The sequence below is a fragment of the Python bivittatus genome, unplaced genomic scaffold (genome assembly GCF_059951505.1).
Source record: "Python bivittatus isolate LINGU-HERP-01145 unplaced genomic scaffold, Pbiv_v1 ctg000440_np1212, whole genome shotgun sequence".
NCBI classification, from domain to species: domain Eukaryota; kingdom Metazoa; phylum Chordata; class Lepidosauria; order Squamata; family Pythonidae; genus Python; species Python bivittatus.
This window is the reverse complement of record NW_028277063.1, coordinates 6550834-6567623: the sequence shown is the minus strand read 5'-3', so window position 1 is coordinate 6567623 and position 16790 is coordinate 6550834. Positions and strand designations below refer to the sequence as shown.

Sequence of the window (16790 nt, the reverse complement as noted above, 5' to 3'; positions counted from 1 at the left end):
GGATACCAACATTTGCAGATCAATAGAATTGCTATAATAATAGCAATAATAATAATATTAAAACAGCACCTAACTTGGACCAGGAGGATAGTCCTAGGCGTTTTATTCTGAAATAAACAGCATGATTTCCAGAGTTGTAGATGTGATGTTTTCTGAAGCAAGCTCTGTTTGGGGCTGAAGTCCAGGGCTCTGCCCTTCCCTCCCCTGCCCCAAATGCCATAGAGCTGCTGTCTATAGAGTTGTCAACTGGGTTGCACAGCTACAGATGGCCACTAGATGGCAGCAGAGCAATATAGAAAATGCTAACTCTTTCGTGCCACCTAGCAGCTATCTGGATTTTTGCAGCCCAGATCTGGTAGCTCCAGCAGAAATGATTAGTCCAGGCTAGTAAAAAAGAAAGAAAAGAAAAGTGTTTATTCCCAGGAAAGTGGTCACAGCAGCAGGACCAGGAGCAGACTCCCTAGTTATGATGGTTGTAAGGTATGAATGTGTTTAAAAAGTGGAACTGCACATGTCCTGAGAATTGCTTTTGGGGGTTGGTGAATAGATTTGTTCATGTGTGGGACAGGAGATGCAGATTGCTGTAAAGCAAGAGTGCAGAACTTTTGGGGAGGAAAAACATTTTCCCTGTGAGTGGAAGACCAAGGAGTCTGCTTTCCAAAATGGGGTGGGGCTGTGGAACTAGGCTGAAGCTGCCATAACTGACCATGAAGCAGGCACATAAGCAGAGAGGACAAAAAAACAGGAATCTTGTTTAAAAGATCCTTTCAGGGAGGCAGATAAGAAGGAAACAGGTTGTTAAGGAAACAAAGGAAAAAATGTCACCTGAGCCGGACAAAGGAAGTTGGGCCTGAGCACATGGAACACCCCCACCACAATCCCATCAACAGCTACCAGACTTGTAAAATAATAAGGCAAGAGCAGCTGCCAGTCTTGTGAATCAACAAAGCAAGGACTTTTGGGGATAAAAGGGGTTCCTGAAGCCCTCCCACTCCTTGAGTCATCTTTAGGTCCAGACTTGGCGGCTTCCATCCCTCTAGCTAGTGCCTGGCAGCCTAGTTGAGAAGCGTGCAGATAAGTGTGGGTTAGTGTGTGTGTGTGAGAAAGAGCATGTACACTGTAACCAGTAAAGTTTTGCTGTGGCTTTAAATTCATTGGGTCTCTCCATATTCCAAGGAACCCGATGTGCCTCAGTGTTCGGATGAAAGCGATTTGTGTGTGTCCCTAATTATTTCCCAGCTATTGACCAGGGCTGTGTGTCTGTCTGCTCCAGCTGCACTATCAGGAAAACCCAGGTAGAAAGCAAGAGGGGCTTACAAGATCCGCGTGTCTCAACAGGCTGTGAGGGTGTGAGTGAGTGACCATAAGCCAGACCTTGGAGTGCGTGTAACAGGACCAGGAACAAAGCAAAATTTGTTTTTGATTCATTTCTTTTATTAAATGTATAGCCAAGCTTTCTGTCCATATAATTCTCAAAGTGGCTTATGGTGAATGGAAAGGCACCCAAGAAAACAAACAAATGGTTCATTGAAAAAATCAACCCAGAGATCTGGCGCAAATAACCAGGCTGAAATGATCCTACTTTGGACACATTACGTGAAGACTTAGCTCTCTGCAGACACTCTGTCGCTAAGTGATGAAGTCATAAAGTGCAACATCATGTGACCACATCGCTTAGCAGAGGCAATCCTGGCACTCCCTATTGCCGTCATTAAGCGTCGTAAAGTGAGTCCCAGCTGCCTCACAAGCAGGCCAGCAGGCAAGTAAGGCGTGGTGCGGGCATAGTGGAGCCAGGGGTGGCTGCTGTCAGGCAGGGGAGGGTGTGTGGGTGGTCTATGAGGTGTGGTGCAAGCATAGTGGGGCTGGGGCTGGCTGCTGCCAGGTGGGGGAGAGTGTGAGCGACTTACCGGTGTGACTTGTGACTTTCCCTGCAGGCTTCCCCATTGACTTTGCCTGTGGGAAGCCGGCAGGGAAGGTCACAAATGATGATCATGTGACCATGCGATGCTGCAGCTGTCGTAAGTATGAGCTGGTTGCCAAGTGCTCAAATCATGATCATGTGACCGCAGGGGCACTGCAACTGCTAGAACTTCGAGGACCGGTCATAAATACCACTCATTCAGTGCCATCGTAACTTTGAAAGGTCGCTGAATGAGTGGTCGTTAAATGAGGACTCCCTGTATAGTTAACAGGGCCCATAGTGAGGAATAATTGGAGTTCAGTTCAGCAAGATGTGAAGAAATTGGCCATTTGCTGCAAGCCTTTCTCCCAATAGAGATCTGATTAGGGCAAGGAGGGAAGGATCTGCTACATTTGGCTATAATTTAGCCCTCTGGCCCTTTTTACTCTCTAACTCTCTTTTCCTTGCACAATTCACAAGCTGATTTCATGTGAAGATAAAATGTGAATTACATATGCCTCTCTGAGGTGTTTGGGAAAGGGACAAGGAGCAAAGGTTATGCCAATAAAATATGAACTCATTCTTTATCTCATCTTCAGAGAGTGAGAGAGTGATTATGGGGCTAACCCTTTCAATCCATCCCAGGGCAATTCCTTTTCAAAAGGAAAGGCTTATAAAATGGCAAGTCAAGTTCTTTTTAAAAAGCCCGCCCATCACAAAAGGGCTTTCTGCCATTACTTGCAAGTCTGTGGTTATTTCTTTTACTCAAGTGGAAATCAGCCGGTGAAAAAGCCTTGCTTGAAGGCACAGAGAAGTGTGTTTAAAGCTGTGTGCGGAACTTCAAGCCGCTGTTCCCTAGTCGTTGGGTGCAGATTTCATCGAGCTGTTGGCTTTGAGCCACTGTGAAGTGTTCCTTCCAGTCCCCTACGGTGCCTAGAAATGGGTAAAACAATTTAGAGAAAGACAGGAAAAAAACTCAACAGTCTGGATTTCCATCCTCCTTTCTTCTAACCCGGTGTTTCTCAACCTTGGCCATGTTAAGATGTGTGGACTTCTGGGAGTTGAAGCCCGCACATCTTAACATGGCCAAGGTTGAGAAACACTGTTCTGCCCCAACTCTTTCTCACATTAGTTTGGCTGCTAAGAAGTCCTTCTGCTTTTGCCAGTTACTTTGAAAAATATTCTGGGCAGCCATATAATAGTTCCTCTTTTCTTTTCCCACTGCTGGACATAATCCCACATGGCCCCCTTCCCTTCAGATGTAGCTAGGACATGTCAGTCTGCCCACCTTTTCTCATAAAGGGTGACACAGTTTGGTCCATGATAGATGAAGGCATGGTGCTGTAATTAGCCATGGGGTTGTCTTTCATGCTCTCAAACGTGGTGTGCTGTACAATCTGATCCAGGACTGATTCTGAAAGCTCCATACATAGGAATTGAGCTATTTTCTGGATTTCTCGAGCTGGGTTCTATGGAGAGAAAGAAGGATTACAACGAGAAGTGTAGTGAATTAAGTTGTGAGAATCCCGTTTCATCCGGAGATATATACCATATTTTTCCGACAATAAGACGCCCCCATGTACAAGACGACCCCCACTTTTCCAACCCAAAATTAAGAAATCAATATTTTAAAGGTAGTGCAGAACACATTTTTATTTAGTAATTAGTTAACATTTACCTGATACACTCGGTGGGAGGAGGTCCAAACCGTCTCTCTGCAGCTCTATTTCCAGGCTCTTTTGCATAACTGATTACATTCAAGCACGAGTGAAACTGCTTGTCTCTGCAAACAGCCTTCCTCCAATTGGTTTGTTCAGCATCAGCTGACATCAGTTACATCAGGCTCGTGATTGGAGGAAGTCTGTTTGGGAGACAAGCTATTTCACTCGTGATTGGAGGCTAGCAATAGGAGGAAGCCTCTCTGCAGAAACAAAGTATGGGCAGTTTTGCAACCGTGCGATTCTCGGCTGACTTCCTTGAATAAGACGCCCTTCAATTTTTAGGGTAAGGATTTTAGAAAAAATATCGCCTTATAGTCGGAAAAATACAGTAGTCTCATTGAGGAGAACATGTTTCTGTGTGCTCTTCACATCCTATTTTTAAAAACTGTGTTCTGTTAACTAATTAGGAGCTTTGAGTTAAATAACTCTGCTCATTTAGCTTTCCCCAGAGTAACTGATATATATCATCTTCACATTGACCAAGTAATAAGGCATTCAGATTTTCTATCACTTGTGATAGACCAGGGTTTCTGAACTATATATATACAGTATATATAACACTATATAAAACAGTATAATATTTGAAATATTAAAGGAGATCTTTGAAGAATGGGGCCAGAATATCTGCTTCTATGGATAGACTATATTTAAAGGATGTTAATGAAGGAATGACAGATGTGGAACAAATCTTGCTTGATGCAGAAATAGTGGAATCAGAAATATTGGATTAAAAAAAAAGTGTGGATTACAAGATAGAGAAGGTATTCAAAGTGGAAATACAAGTGACAGGCCAAGAGAATGACCCAGATAAGAACTTTTTACTGGATATACTATACGAAAGAAGCTGGGTTAAGTTTTAAAAATTAAAGGGGAAATGCAAACGATAAACCAAGGAATGACTTGGATAACGTCTTTTTATTGGATTTACAAAAGAGGCTTGTTAGAGCCTCGAAGAAGCCTATGTGATGGGACAAAGAAGAATTGAAGAGAGATCATATCCTACAACAATATTTTAATGAATTAAAGATTAAGGTTTTAAGAAGTAAAAGGAAGGAATATAAAGTTGGTTTATTTGATCAAGGTTTAAATAAGACATTTATTTGCAAAGTTCTGGCAACCCTTTATGGACTTTTTGCTGACACCAGGAATGAAAAGTTGATGTTTTATGCATTTGCTTATAGATAAGGGATGAGTTATAGGAAGAAGAGATATCTGTTTGTAACCTTATAGGGGGTGAAGAGCTACCAAACCTGTTTATATCTGTTTTGATGAAGATTGGAAGTCACTTCTTTATATATTTCTTTTCTCTTACCTGTTTCTTTTCCTCTTTTTTCTCTTTCTTTCTTTTCACTTTTTACTCTCTCTCTTTACTTTCCTTTCTCTCTCTGAGTTTAGTTTGTATTAGTTTTTATTACTGTAATTAAAGTCTTTAATAAAACATATATGTAAAAATAATTAGGTTGGTGAGGATGGTGGTATGTAACCGTATGTCCCCTAACAATAAGGATGGTTCTTTCTGGCTGGTTATGACATGAAGGCTGTTATAAAAGGAAATACACTTAATTTATTTTTTTGGCCTATTGGAGCATTAGCTGTCAGAAATTCATAGCACTGATATCTTGTTCAGAGCAGCTGTCCCTAAAGCTATGTTACAAGATCCATCATTCCAGGAAATATAACCAAAATCCCTGCTGATGTAGATGACAGCCATTGTAGTCCAGTTCATTTCTAGAGATAAGGAAGGCTAAATGTTACTACTAGAAATAGTAGTAGAAAAAATGTGAACCTTATTTGGTGAACATTAGTAGTAAGAAGACGTAAGGTTCTCTTTAGTGGAAAATATAACCTGAGTACGTCTGTCCATGTAAATGCATGAGAGATGCTTACCTCTTTTATATCTTCATAAAAGAGATACAAAATTGAATGATGGTCTTTAGCCTCCCACCAACCACGAACATGGTCAAACCATGAGCCATAAGTAACTGCAAAGAGATACTCAAATTAGAAATTAGAGAGTGATATATAGTATCCAAATCTGCTTTAGCCACTTCCCTAAATTGTAAATCTAGAAAAAAAATAGCACAGGATTTTCCAGGTACACATTTTTAATCTTCGTTTCACAAGATTCTGTTCACTCCTAACCACGTATGTTGTTAACCAGAAATATCCACTTGTCTCTTGTACTACGAAACTCAGTGAAAAGGTTGTATAGTAAGATGGGCAGCATATATAAATTTGAAAAATAAATACATAAACCTTCTTCCTAAAACATGCAGATATGCAGATAAGATGTTTTGTTCTTTATCCCATCTAGCTTCTACTTACCTTTCCCAGCAATGAAATTCTCCAGAAAGTCTTCCCATGTTCCTGGATCTGGAATAATTTTATTCATGCGCTGGAAATGGAAGTAGGAAACAGCATTGTCCTTGGCATTTCTGGCCACATAAATGATCTGTGAAAATAAAAGTAACAGTTCTTATGAGGGGAGCTCAATTTATGGGGACTACTTGACATGTCCATGCTATTTCCTTGGGAATAATACAGAAACAATTTGTTACTGCTTTCTTCTGGAAAGCCCTTAATTTAATTAAATGAACAGCCTTGGATTTTCTGGTGGACTCCCACCCAAGTAGTAATCAAGTCCAACTCTGCTTAATTTTTCAAGATCAGCCAAAATTGCGTAGGTGTTGCAACCTGACCTAAATCTGATCAAACGGAAAAGAAAATTTAGTGTAGAAGTTTCAGACTTTCCATTCTTTACTGCTGCTCTGCAGCTTTTCTTTGCTATATTTAATTCTCTTATACCAAATAATTGCACGTCTACTTAGGAATTAGTCATACTGAATTTAATGATATTTATTTCCAAGTAAATAATGTAGGGTTGCAGCAACCTTGGGTGGAGAGGGCAGTGCGAGTTCCCAGATTTCTGATGCTTGTTATGAAATGCAAGTATTATGATGATCACTGAAAAAAGGAAAAAAGCACTTATTCATGTCATGTGTTCTAGAACAGAACCCTGACAATGTAAATTGATTCCAAGATCAAGCAAGCATCATATTAAGTGCTGAGTCTGCTTAGGCTCAGAGGCATTATCTTCTCCAAGTGAAATGTTTATGACAGAAGCAGAACATTTAGAAATCTTGGCCTATACAAACATAGTTAATTCTTGATTCCATAGGGATGATGAATGCTGTAGCCCCATAAGTATCAGATTGGAAAACACAGATCTAGTTCACCCCGAAACAAATGCTAGATTGATTGGAAAGCAAAGGGGATTCTGAAGCAAGGACCAGTAGAGCAGGGTTCCTCAACCCTGGCAACTTTAAGATGGGTGGACTCAACTCCCAGAATTCCCCAGCCAGCAAGGCCTGGAATGGGTCCAGTTAGGGGAACAGTCTGCCCATGAATCAGCTTGTAAGCCTGAAGCAATCAATAGATGCCAATATAGATCTCTCTCAGTGTTTCTCAACTTTGCCACTTTAAGATGAGTGGACTTCAACTCCCAGAATTCCCCAGCCAGCTCAAAAGTTGAGGAACCCTGCAATAGAGTACCTGTGGCTGTATGTTAGTAAAGAGTTCCGGAATGAAACTCTCTACATTAGTGAAGATTGATACGCTGAGTCAAGAGCTTCAGATCTTTGAATACCACCCCCAATAGTTCTAACCTTGCAATTTTGTTCCAAGAAGGAAGTTGGCAAGAGATGAACTAGGAGATGAGATTTGAGGGTGCGTGGGGAAGGCATTGCCTCTGCCAATTCCAAGCCTGCAATATCAGGGGAGACATTCAGCTTCACACTGCAAAGTATTTAATTTTACCCTTCTACCTCTGTGCCTGTGTGACTCACCTGAAGGGATGGGTTTTGGAGGGAAAATTTCTATGTAGGGGCTCCGCTGATAAATGGGTGCCCGGGCACATTTCTGTGCATCTCCTCTATGCTGGACCATGTCCACGATTTCCTGTAACCAAGTGGTCCCTACCAGAAAAGAATGAGAAAAAGTACAGGGAATACAGAATTCAGCCAGTTCTCCTGGCTATCCACATTTCACTGTTCTCCCTCTCCCCATAGCTCTGCCAACAATTCTCCTTGACCCCTCTTTACCTGCTTTGGGATAAGTGCAGAGAAGAAGGTCATCAGGCCGAGCTTGAAAGCCACTTATTAGATTCCAATTCTCTACCATTTCGCTGAGCATTGGGATTCCCTTAAATTCCACCAATTTGGGGCGCTTGATAGACTTGGCATCCAAGCTTTCCATTCCTGATTTGAGGCCGATCCTCTACAACACAGCAAAAGAGATATTACTGTATGGTGCTTCTTGGTCACCTCTGCCAGGGCTCTGTTCTCTCAGCCACAGATGGCAGAATGTACAATGTCGGATCCAATTGCTTTTTCACTCCTCTTTCAGGACTTTGAGCTTTCCTTCTGCTCCTCCCTCTTAACAAACTGCCTAAACCAGAATCTGGGTAGAATGTACAGTCGTGTGAAAAAGAAAGTACACCCTCTTTGAGTTCTATGGTTTTATGTATCAGGACATAATAAAAATCAGCTGGTCCTCAGCAGTTCTCAAAAGTAGGTAAATACAACCTCAGATGAACAACAACACATGACATATTACACCATGTTATCATTTATTTTACAAAAAGAAAGTCAAAATGGAGAAGCCATGTGTGAAAAACTAAGTATACCTTATGATTCAGTAGCTTGTAGAACCACCTTTAGCAGCAATAACTTGAAGTAATTGTTTCCTGTAAGACTTTATCAGTCTCTCACATCGTTGTGGAGGAATTTTGGCCCACTCTTCTTTACAACATTGCTTCAGTTCATTGAGGTTTGCGGGCATTTGTTTATGCACAGCTCTCTTGAGGTCTGGCCACAGCATTTCAATCAGGTTGAGGTCTGGACTTTGACTGGGCCATTGCAAGACCTTGACTCTTTTCTTTTTCAGCCATTCTGTTGTAGATTTGCTGGTGTGCCTGGAACCATTGTCCTGTTGCATGACCCAGTGTCGGCTAAGCTTTAGCTGTTGGACAGATGGCCTCACATTTGACTCTAGAATACTTTGGTATACAGAGGAGTTCATGATTGACTCAATGACGGCAAAGTGCCCAGGTCCTGTGGCTGCAAAACAAGCCCACATCATCACTCCTCCACCACTAAGCTTGACGATTGGTATGAGATGTTCATGCTGATATGCTGTGTTTGGTTTTCACCAAACATGGTGCTGTGCATTATGGCCAAACATTTCCACTTTGGTCTCATCTATCCAAAGGACAGTGTTCCAGAAGTCTTATAATTTGTTCAGATGCAACTTTGCAAAGCTAAGCCATGCTGCCATGTTCTTTTTAGAGAGAAGAGGCTTTCTCCTGGCAACCCTTCCAAACAAACCATACTTGTTCAGTCTTTTTCTAATTGTACTGTCATGAACGTGAACATTTCACATGCTGAGGCCCGTAGAGTCTGAGATGTAACTCTTGGATTTTTTGCAATTTCTCTGAGCATTGTATGGCCTGACCTTGGGGTGAATCTGCTGGGATGTCCACTCCTGGGAAGATTGGCAACTGTCTTGAATGTTTTCCATTTGTGAATAATCTTCCTCACTGTAGAATGAGGGACTTTAAATTGTTTGGAAATGGCCTTATAACCCTTCCCAGATTGATGGGCAGCAACAATGGCTTCTCTGAGATTATTGCTGATGTCTTTACTCTTTGGCATTGTGTTAACACACACCTCAGTGCTCAAGACCAGAAAACTCCTAAAACTTTGGCTTTTACAGAGGTAGACACACTTGCTGATGATCAATTGATCAAGGGCATTTGATTACCAGCACTTGGCTGCTACTTAGTCTCTTCATACCTATGGAATCAGTAAGGGTGAACTTAGTTTTTCATGCATGGCTTCTCCATTTTGGCTTTCTTTTTGTAAAATAAATGATAACATGGTGTAATATGTCATGTGTTGTTGTTCATCTGAGGTGGTATTTACCTACTTTTGAGAACTGCTGAGGACCAGCTGATTTTTATTATGTCCTGATACATAAAACCATAGAACTCAAAGAGGGTGTACTTTCTTTTTCACATGATTGTATCTGTTAAGGCAGAATTGGAAATACTTGTAGGTTTCAGGTAGATATTTCTCATATGCGAAAGCATCCAGCTTCTACCTCCTTTTCAGCTGAATGGATAGACTGTACATATAAAACAATTTTGTGTAAAAGTTGCTGACAAAGACCTCTGATTTCCACACCATATCTGTTAACTATACAAAGCAAAAGTAAGGCATCCAGAAGTTCTTGCCACATTAATTTTTCGTTTGACAAAAACATTATGAAAGACATAATCACATAAACTGTATTTAATCTGAACATAAGAACATAAGCAGTACCCTCCTGGATCAGATCCCTGGCCCATCTAGTCTAGTGGTCCTCATAGCGGCCAACCAGCTGCACAAGGAAGCCCGATACTCTCCCAGCAGATGCTCTTCAGAGACAGTCACACTGTCATCAGGGCTAATAGCCATTGATCCCCCATCTGAATGAAACTTGCAGGATATAAAATGAAATTTAATTTTGTTTCTGATCTCATTCCATTACTTTTTGGAGTATAGCCACTGACATGCCGTTCAGACGTTCAGATTTTTAGGCCAGAAATGGCTCTAGGGCCTAAAAATAACCTAACGTTGACATTAATTTATCTGTTGCATATCTGTCCACCTTATTTATTTGAAGATCTTATTTTATTCCTATAATGGCAACAACCGTGTGATGTAGCTGGGCTGACAGAGTATCCAATGAACTGAATGGCTGAGTGAGGAGAAGGTGGGCTGCCCCAGCTCCAGTCCAACATATTAACAATTATTGTTTACAGTTTGTTGTTATAAAGTAGATCTTTTTCCTAAGGAAATCTGCCACGGACCTCATGTTGAAAGTAGGTATAGTTAATGACAAAAATGGTGGTGCTGTGTGAGAACAAGTTCTCACAAGTTCAGAAGCAAACAGCCTGAAACCATACTACTCCATTACCAAAACAATGGACAGGTAGAAACTGTCCTTTCTGCCAAAAAAAGACTGGCTTCAAGCCTATGGCATCTTGCAGACAGGAGAAAAAGATGCAAAATTTTAAATCTGGATTTCACTACAAATAGGGCTTGCGTTTGATACATAGCAGTCACTGGAATTCTGTTATAATGACTTCAGAAGGGGTGGGTCTTTTGCTTTGTTTTTCACAAATAAATCTGAGATTTAGATTCTTGAATGTTTGCTTGTGTTGCTTGTAATTCTGCCTCTTCTCTTGTTATCTTTCTGCTAACCCTCATTCTCTTTGCATAAGTGACCTTTTGAGGGAGGGACAGAACACATTAGCCAGAAATTCAGCAGACTATTTGCAGGGTCTTTGAAAATTATGTTGAATAGAATCACATTTCAACCATCCATAATTTTCAGTATTGATTTAATGTATTGTGTACAGCATATAGTTTTGCTAGTACGTTGTACTATGTTATGCAAACACTATATTAAATTTAAGTTCAATAGGAATAACTATCTGTATCTAAGAGTTAGAAACCAGGAGAGTGTGAGTTCTAGTTTCACCTTCGGCATGAAGCCAGCTGGGTCGCCTTGGGCTAGTCACTCTCTCTCATCCTTGGGAAGGAGGCAAGGGCAAACCACTTCTGAGAATCTTGCCAAGAAAACTGCAGGGACTAGTCCAGGCAGTAGCCAGGAGTCAACACTGACTCAAAGACACACGCACATGCACGCACCCAAAGGAAGATGCTGGGGAAGTGGGGTGGGTATTGTATGTGAGTGTGTATATGTGCACATGCGTGTGTGCATGAAATGTTGTGCCAGAACAAAGAAACTAAATAAAATCTGCATGTGGTGCTTATTTGTTATTGCACATGATGAACTTATTAAAGTTCTGCAAACTTTATCTTTAAATTAGCAAGGCAAGCACACTTGCAAATATGTTTTTCTGCTTCCACTGCTTGCTTGAAGAATAAGGAAAGAAGAATATTGAATTTCTGTTTCCTCATTCTGAGTGCTAATCTGACACACATATTAATAGAAGAACATGAATGTCTACTTATCCTTCTCTTTACTTGCTCAAACAAAGGGATCTAAAAATTACCTTGGTGTTCTGGATAATTATGGAATTGCACCTGCTCTGAAGAAATTTATTTTGGAATGGACTGCTCCAGGAAGGTAATTTGTCAGCTGATTGGAACTTGAGCACAAATCTGTAGTTCTACATACTGGATCTTGTCTATAGTTTCTTATATCCAGGAAATCCATGGCAGAATGGAGTAAGAAAACAGATATGTGCATTCCTTAATTAGACCAGTGGCCCTCAGATTCCATATAATTTCTCCCATTTCTGTCTCCTCACTGCCTTGTTAGTTAATCTTTTTCCTCTTCCATACTACTGCTATTTATTCCCCTTGAGGTAAGTGCAAATAAGAACGTCAGCAGGTGAAATGTAAAATTCCTCATGAATGCCAGGTTCTTCACGCTACCATTGGGAGAGGAGACTTCCAGCCTCTATCATCTTGGGGTGCTTAATGGTTTCATACTGTCTCTAGCTTGGCTGGCTGGGGAATTCTGGGAGTTGAAGTCCACACATCTTCAAGCTGCCAAGGTTGACAAACACTATGCTAAATTATAGTCTCTTTACTTGGTTTCTTGAAATTAATTCATGTTGATCCAACCAGCTAGAAACTCTTGATATGAGAGCAAAGGGTGTGACTGACATCTTTGAGAACCAGAGCCAGGAATTCGATGCTGCTGCTTTCCAGTGTTATGACGTGGATTTCATCATGGCTTTACTCTGAGTGGACATGTGCATGGATTTCTGTAGTGACATGGTCTATCATATGCTATTAAAGAACAGTGAGGTTTCCTCTTGCTTAAAGTCCCTAAATCATAATTATTTTTAAGAGAACTCCTGTGTCCCACTAGCCCATGCTAAAGCATTAATCTTCAATCCACGTTATAGCACAATAACAAGACAGAATTGTTTGATATCCTTCAAGGTTTAAATCTAAGGGACCATGGAGGGTTTTTATCACTAGAATACATATATTCATTGATTTCTTGTTCTTTTTTTAGGGGGAAAAAAAGCTTTGAATGAGTGAATATAAAATGGACTTACTGTCTGCATTTGGACATAACAACAAGCCATGGTTTATCATGTGAATACACCTCAGGGTTGCCAGATATTCCTTCTATCTTCTCCTCCAGCATAACTTTAAGGAGAGTGGAAGCTTTTCATTCCATTTCTAAGCCAGTTTAGCATTTGGTCCAAACCTAGACAAAATGTGGTTAACATAACAATGGTTTATTGAAATAAACCAATATCAAATATTTTATGAAGCTGATTTGTTTCCATAAACCATAGTTAGAATTGGCTATAGTTGGGGTATAATACTAATCTGTGGTTACCTGAAATGGATTGAAAACTGCCAGATTCTTTGCAGCTTTGCTGGGAAAGCTCAGAAGGGTTGAAGTTGATTCCTGTCATTTCATGAGACACTCATATATCTTCCTTCCTTCCTTCCTTCCTTTCTTCCTTCCTTCCTTCCTCTACAACAATATTAACTGCATTCTTCTGAGATATTTTTGGGATTTCCCAGTCTAGCTTACTACTGGTATTCTCATCCACTTGATCCAAGGACTGACCATGTTAGTATTTTTGAAATTAACCAAGGTTGGCTAAGAAGGGTTAATATATCCTTGAGTCATTTCAGTTGCATCCAGAAGCTGCTAATGAGTTAGCCAAGGTTCAGCCAGACCCATATTGGCCCACTATTAAGCAGAATGAGTTCTCCATTCAGATAGCAGATGCTATGGGAAGGGTGGCAGTTTCCTACAATTTCCCCTGATCCTCTAAACCAGTGTTTCTCAACCTTGGCAACTTTAAGATGTGTGGACTTCAACTCCCAGAATTCCCTGGCCAGCCAGCTGTGAAGTCCACACATCTTAAAGTTGCCAAGGTTGAGAAACACTGCTCTAAACTGTGTTTACCTTAAGTTACTTTGTGAAAACTTAAGAACAGAAAAAGTCTCTCATAATTTACTAATCCAACTGGAACCCATGGATGGAGAGGGACCATCTATGGTCCTAACAATAATAAATTACAATGTATTGTTATGCATTACACATACAGGAGAAAATGTTGGATTTGAATGTTAAGGTGTATCTACCTAATTTGTTTTCCTGCACAAATCAAGTGGTGACCTTGGCATTCCATCTGTATGAATTTTTCAATGTATTCTGTGCACAAAATATGTAACTGTCTAAAATAATGACACTAATAATACTAATAATTTATTAACTTTATATGCTGCTTAACTCCCAGCAACTCCTAGCAACTAAAATGTGCATATTAGAGGAAAGAGGTATGCATTATTTTAGGAAAAATTCTTTGCAAATATGCATACATTAAGAAGAATGCATGTTAGGAAAATACTGACAAATCTTTGTGGAGTTTTTCTTAGAAATGTATGAAATGTTGAACTTAAAAGTGGAAAAACGAAAATCGGAAATTGGCCCAAATGGAAAAACATGCCCTCCTTGTTCCAGTTGCAAGTGATTATGAGGTCTTGACCAGACAGGCTACTGGGGCCTTCAGAAGTGCTCCAGGAAGAACAGAGGTTTGGAGAGAAGAAAAAAAAGAAAGAACCCTCTGTCTACGATTCCCAGGTACCTTCATTTCAAATCTAGCTGGAGGGTTAAAATAGGGGCTTTTTGATTTGTTGATAATACAGTGTCATCAGGGGTGTCTCCAGGCATGGTAAAAAAAGTCAAGATAGTGGACACCATAAAATAGGCAGAACTTGTTTCTGGCTGCCATCTTGATTTTTTTTTTAACCATACCCTGTGGATTTTTTTAACCATACCCTGCGATATTTTATTGCAGACCCATCCTTCCGCTGTGTAAAGTAGAAAGCATGTCTATGTGTAATTTAAAGCATGAAATGTTAACCATAGCTAAGTTGAAAACACTTGTGGCCTCATTTTTTTCCCCCATCTGTAACCCTACACCTAGGTAACTTTATCCCAACCAGGATTAACTTCTTAGAGCCCATATTGATGGAACCACCCTAAAAGTGGCTTTACAAGATATTTTATCGGAAAACAAGGAACAAAAAAAGTAAAGTACCTTAACTGACAAAGGATAGAGAACTGCATATTTCCAGCCCCTATCAGGTAACTGATTGGGTTCACGCATTATACCATTCTGGTTTATAAAATGTGGTTTGTTGAATTAGTCAGAATGACTGAAATCAGAAAGTGCACCAAACCACAGTTTACAAAACATAATTGGTGGATTCCCACAATAAATAAACTAAGTTGAATACAAATTACATATAGTGATTTGATTTTGAAACAATGTTTAATATTTTCTGATGCACACATATTTTGAACTACAGCTGGACCACAGAAATGGATTCTGTTGCTAAGAGATTGGTTCTTCAGTATTATAAAGACAAATATATGGCCCCAGTTACCCACATTGAAGACCTGATAACATTTGTCTCCCATAGATACTGCGTCCCATAGTTGCGTATAGACATTGATTATGCATGGACAATTACAATAAAGTATGACTACGTTTTATTGAAACTGTTACATAGAAAAATTCATATCTCTATATCTATATACGCGTAAGATTTTATATATACAATTTGCCTTATAATTTCATTGTTTCTCTTTTTCGTTATTTTTAATATATAATTTATCTTTCTTTCTGTTCTGTTTTATTAAATGAATAAAACCAAACCCTCAAAAAATGGTCTGGCTGCAGTGCTGCAATTTCCATGAACACTGTGTTTTCCACAGTGAAGACTCTTGAACGTTACAACCTTCTTCCCTCACTTAAAAATACTTCTGGTGAAAAATCCCTATTTTTGGTGTAGTACAAAACTCTGCTTTTTACTGTCAAGTCAGGCAACCATAGCTGGGCTGCAGAAACTTAAAAGCAGGTAGCCGAGAGATAAGAAATTCTGAATCACTGTTGTCAGCTAGGAGTCATCTAGTTGTTTCATCATCTAAAGCAGTGTTTGTCAACCTTGGCAGCTCAAAGATGTGTGGACTGTAACTCCCAGAATTCCCCAGATAGCATGGCTGTCTGGGGAATTCTGGGAGTTGAAGTCCACACATCTTCGAGCTGCCAAGGTTGACAAACACTGATCTAAAGTTTCTGGTAAATTGATCCCGTGCTGAAAAACCTGCATAGATGAAGTTCAACTTTTATTTTCCCTAATTTGGGGCAAAGCAACAGTCAGTTACCCCAAAGAGACTGACTTTCAGTCAAAGTCAGTATAAAAACGAGGTTAAGTGTTTAGAAGAGAGGTGGGACAGGGACCAGGAGGGCCTATCCAGGAACATCCAAGGAAGATGGCCATCTGCAATATTGCATATGAGTACATGCTGATCCCCAAGAATTTTATTCGAGGGCATAGTAAATACTGCAATTAGTTGAGCTAAGCCAACGTACTGATTTTATCTGGAATTCTTTGTGTGTAGTGCATTTCCATGTTTTTCCTAGACTTTTCTTTTCCCAGTAAAGTTGATAGAAGATAGACATTCTATCTAGAGATTCACTGGCTTCAGGGAGGTCACACATTAAAACACATGGAGCACCAATCTCATCATCGTGGCTACTGTCTTGACTTTTTTGACCATATGCTTCAGACATTCCTGACTGGCTTTATCAGGGAGTTTCTCCTTCAAACCTTCCCCATGTGAAAGCCTGTGTGATTCTACAGCCGTCCCTTGTATTTCAGGATCAGCTCAGGTTTGTTAAGTTCTGCTTTTCTGGGGTTTTGGTAGGAAGACCCAAAACACCTTCTGTTCCATTTTTCCTAGGGCTGGACTGAAGGGAGGAAAGTTCCTCAGATGGACAGTTGCAGGGCGATGATGATGGAATACATTCACGAGGAAAATGTGGACCCAGGGTGTGTCTGCTGGGAAGGGGTCAAGAAAATCAAAATGGCTGCCAAGACCTTGGGATCAAAGCCCTGCCCTTCTTTTATGTACATCACAGCTTTTGTTTTTAACCCCCTCCCAGCAGATACCCCTGGGTGGTGGTGGGGACTCATCCAGAAAGCAGTTCCTTTGCATTCCTATTCAATGTTTAAATAGTATTTCCTCTCACTCAAGCGTCTGTTGCTCTC

At 40.3% G+C, this 16790-nt stretch overlaps 1 protein-coding gene across 1 annotated transcript; it reads right to left on the bottom strand.

The window, feature by feature from the left end:
* Positions 1–1398: 1398 nt before the first annotated feature.
* On the bottom strand, positions 1399–8006 carry LOC103065633 (sulfotransferase 1C2-like). The gene is made up of 7 exons (XM_088142777.1): positions 7722–8006; positions 7467–7595; positions 7287–7384; positions 5947–6073; positions 5509–5603; positions 3189–3369; positions 1399–2833 (listed from the first exon to the last, which is right to left on the bottom strand). Exons 1-7 carry the CDS (start codon positions 7873–7875, stop codon positions 2721–2723), a joined length of 897 nt encoding a protein of 298 aa, XP_087998903.1. The 5' UTR covers positions 7876–8006; the 3' UTR covers positions 1399–2720.
* Positions 8007–16790: the final 8784 nt, after the last annotated feature.

Bases quoted from the DNA above. Each gene is read 5' to 3' on its own strand.
- LOC103065633 (XM_088142777.1), bottom strand. From the start codon at position 7,875: ATGGAAAGCTTGGATGCCAAGTCTATCAAGCGCCCCAAATTGGTGGAA. The intron at 3,370-5,508 runs GTAAGCATCTCT...TTCTCTCCATAG, and splicing joins TTTATGAAGATATAAAAGAG to AACCCAGCTCGAGAAATCCA. The intron at 2,834-3,188 runs GTGGGCAGACTG...ACCCATTTCTAG, and splicing joins GTCACCCTTTATGAGAAAAG to GCACCGTAGGGGACTGGAAG.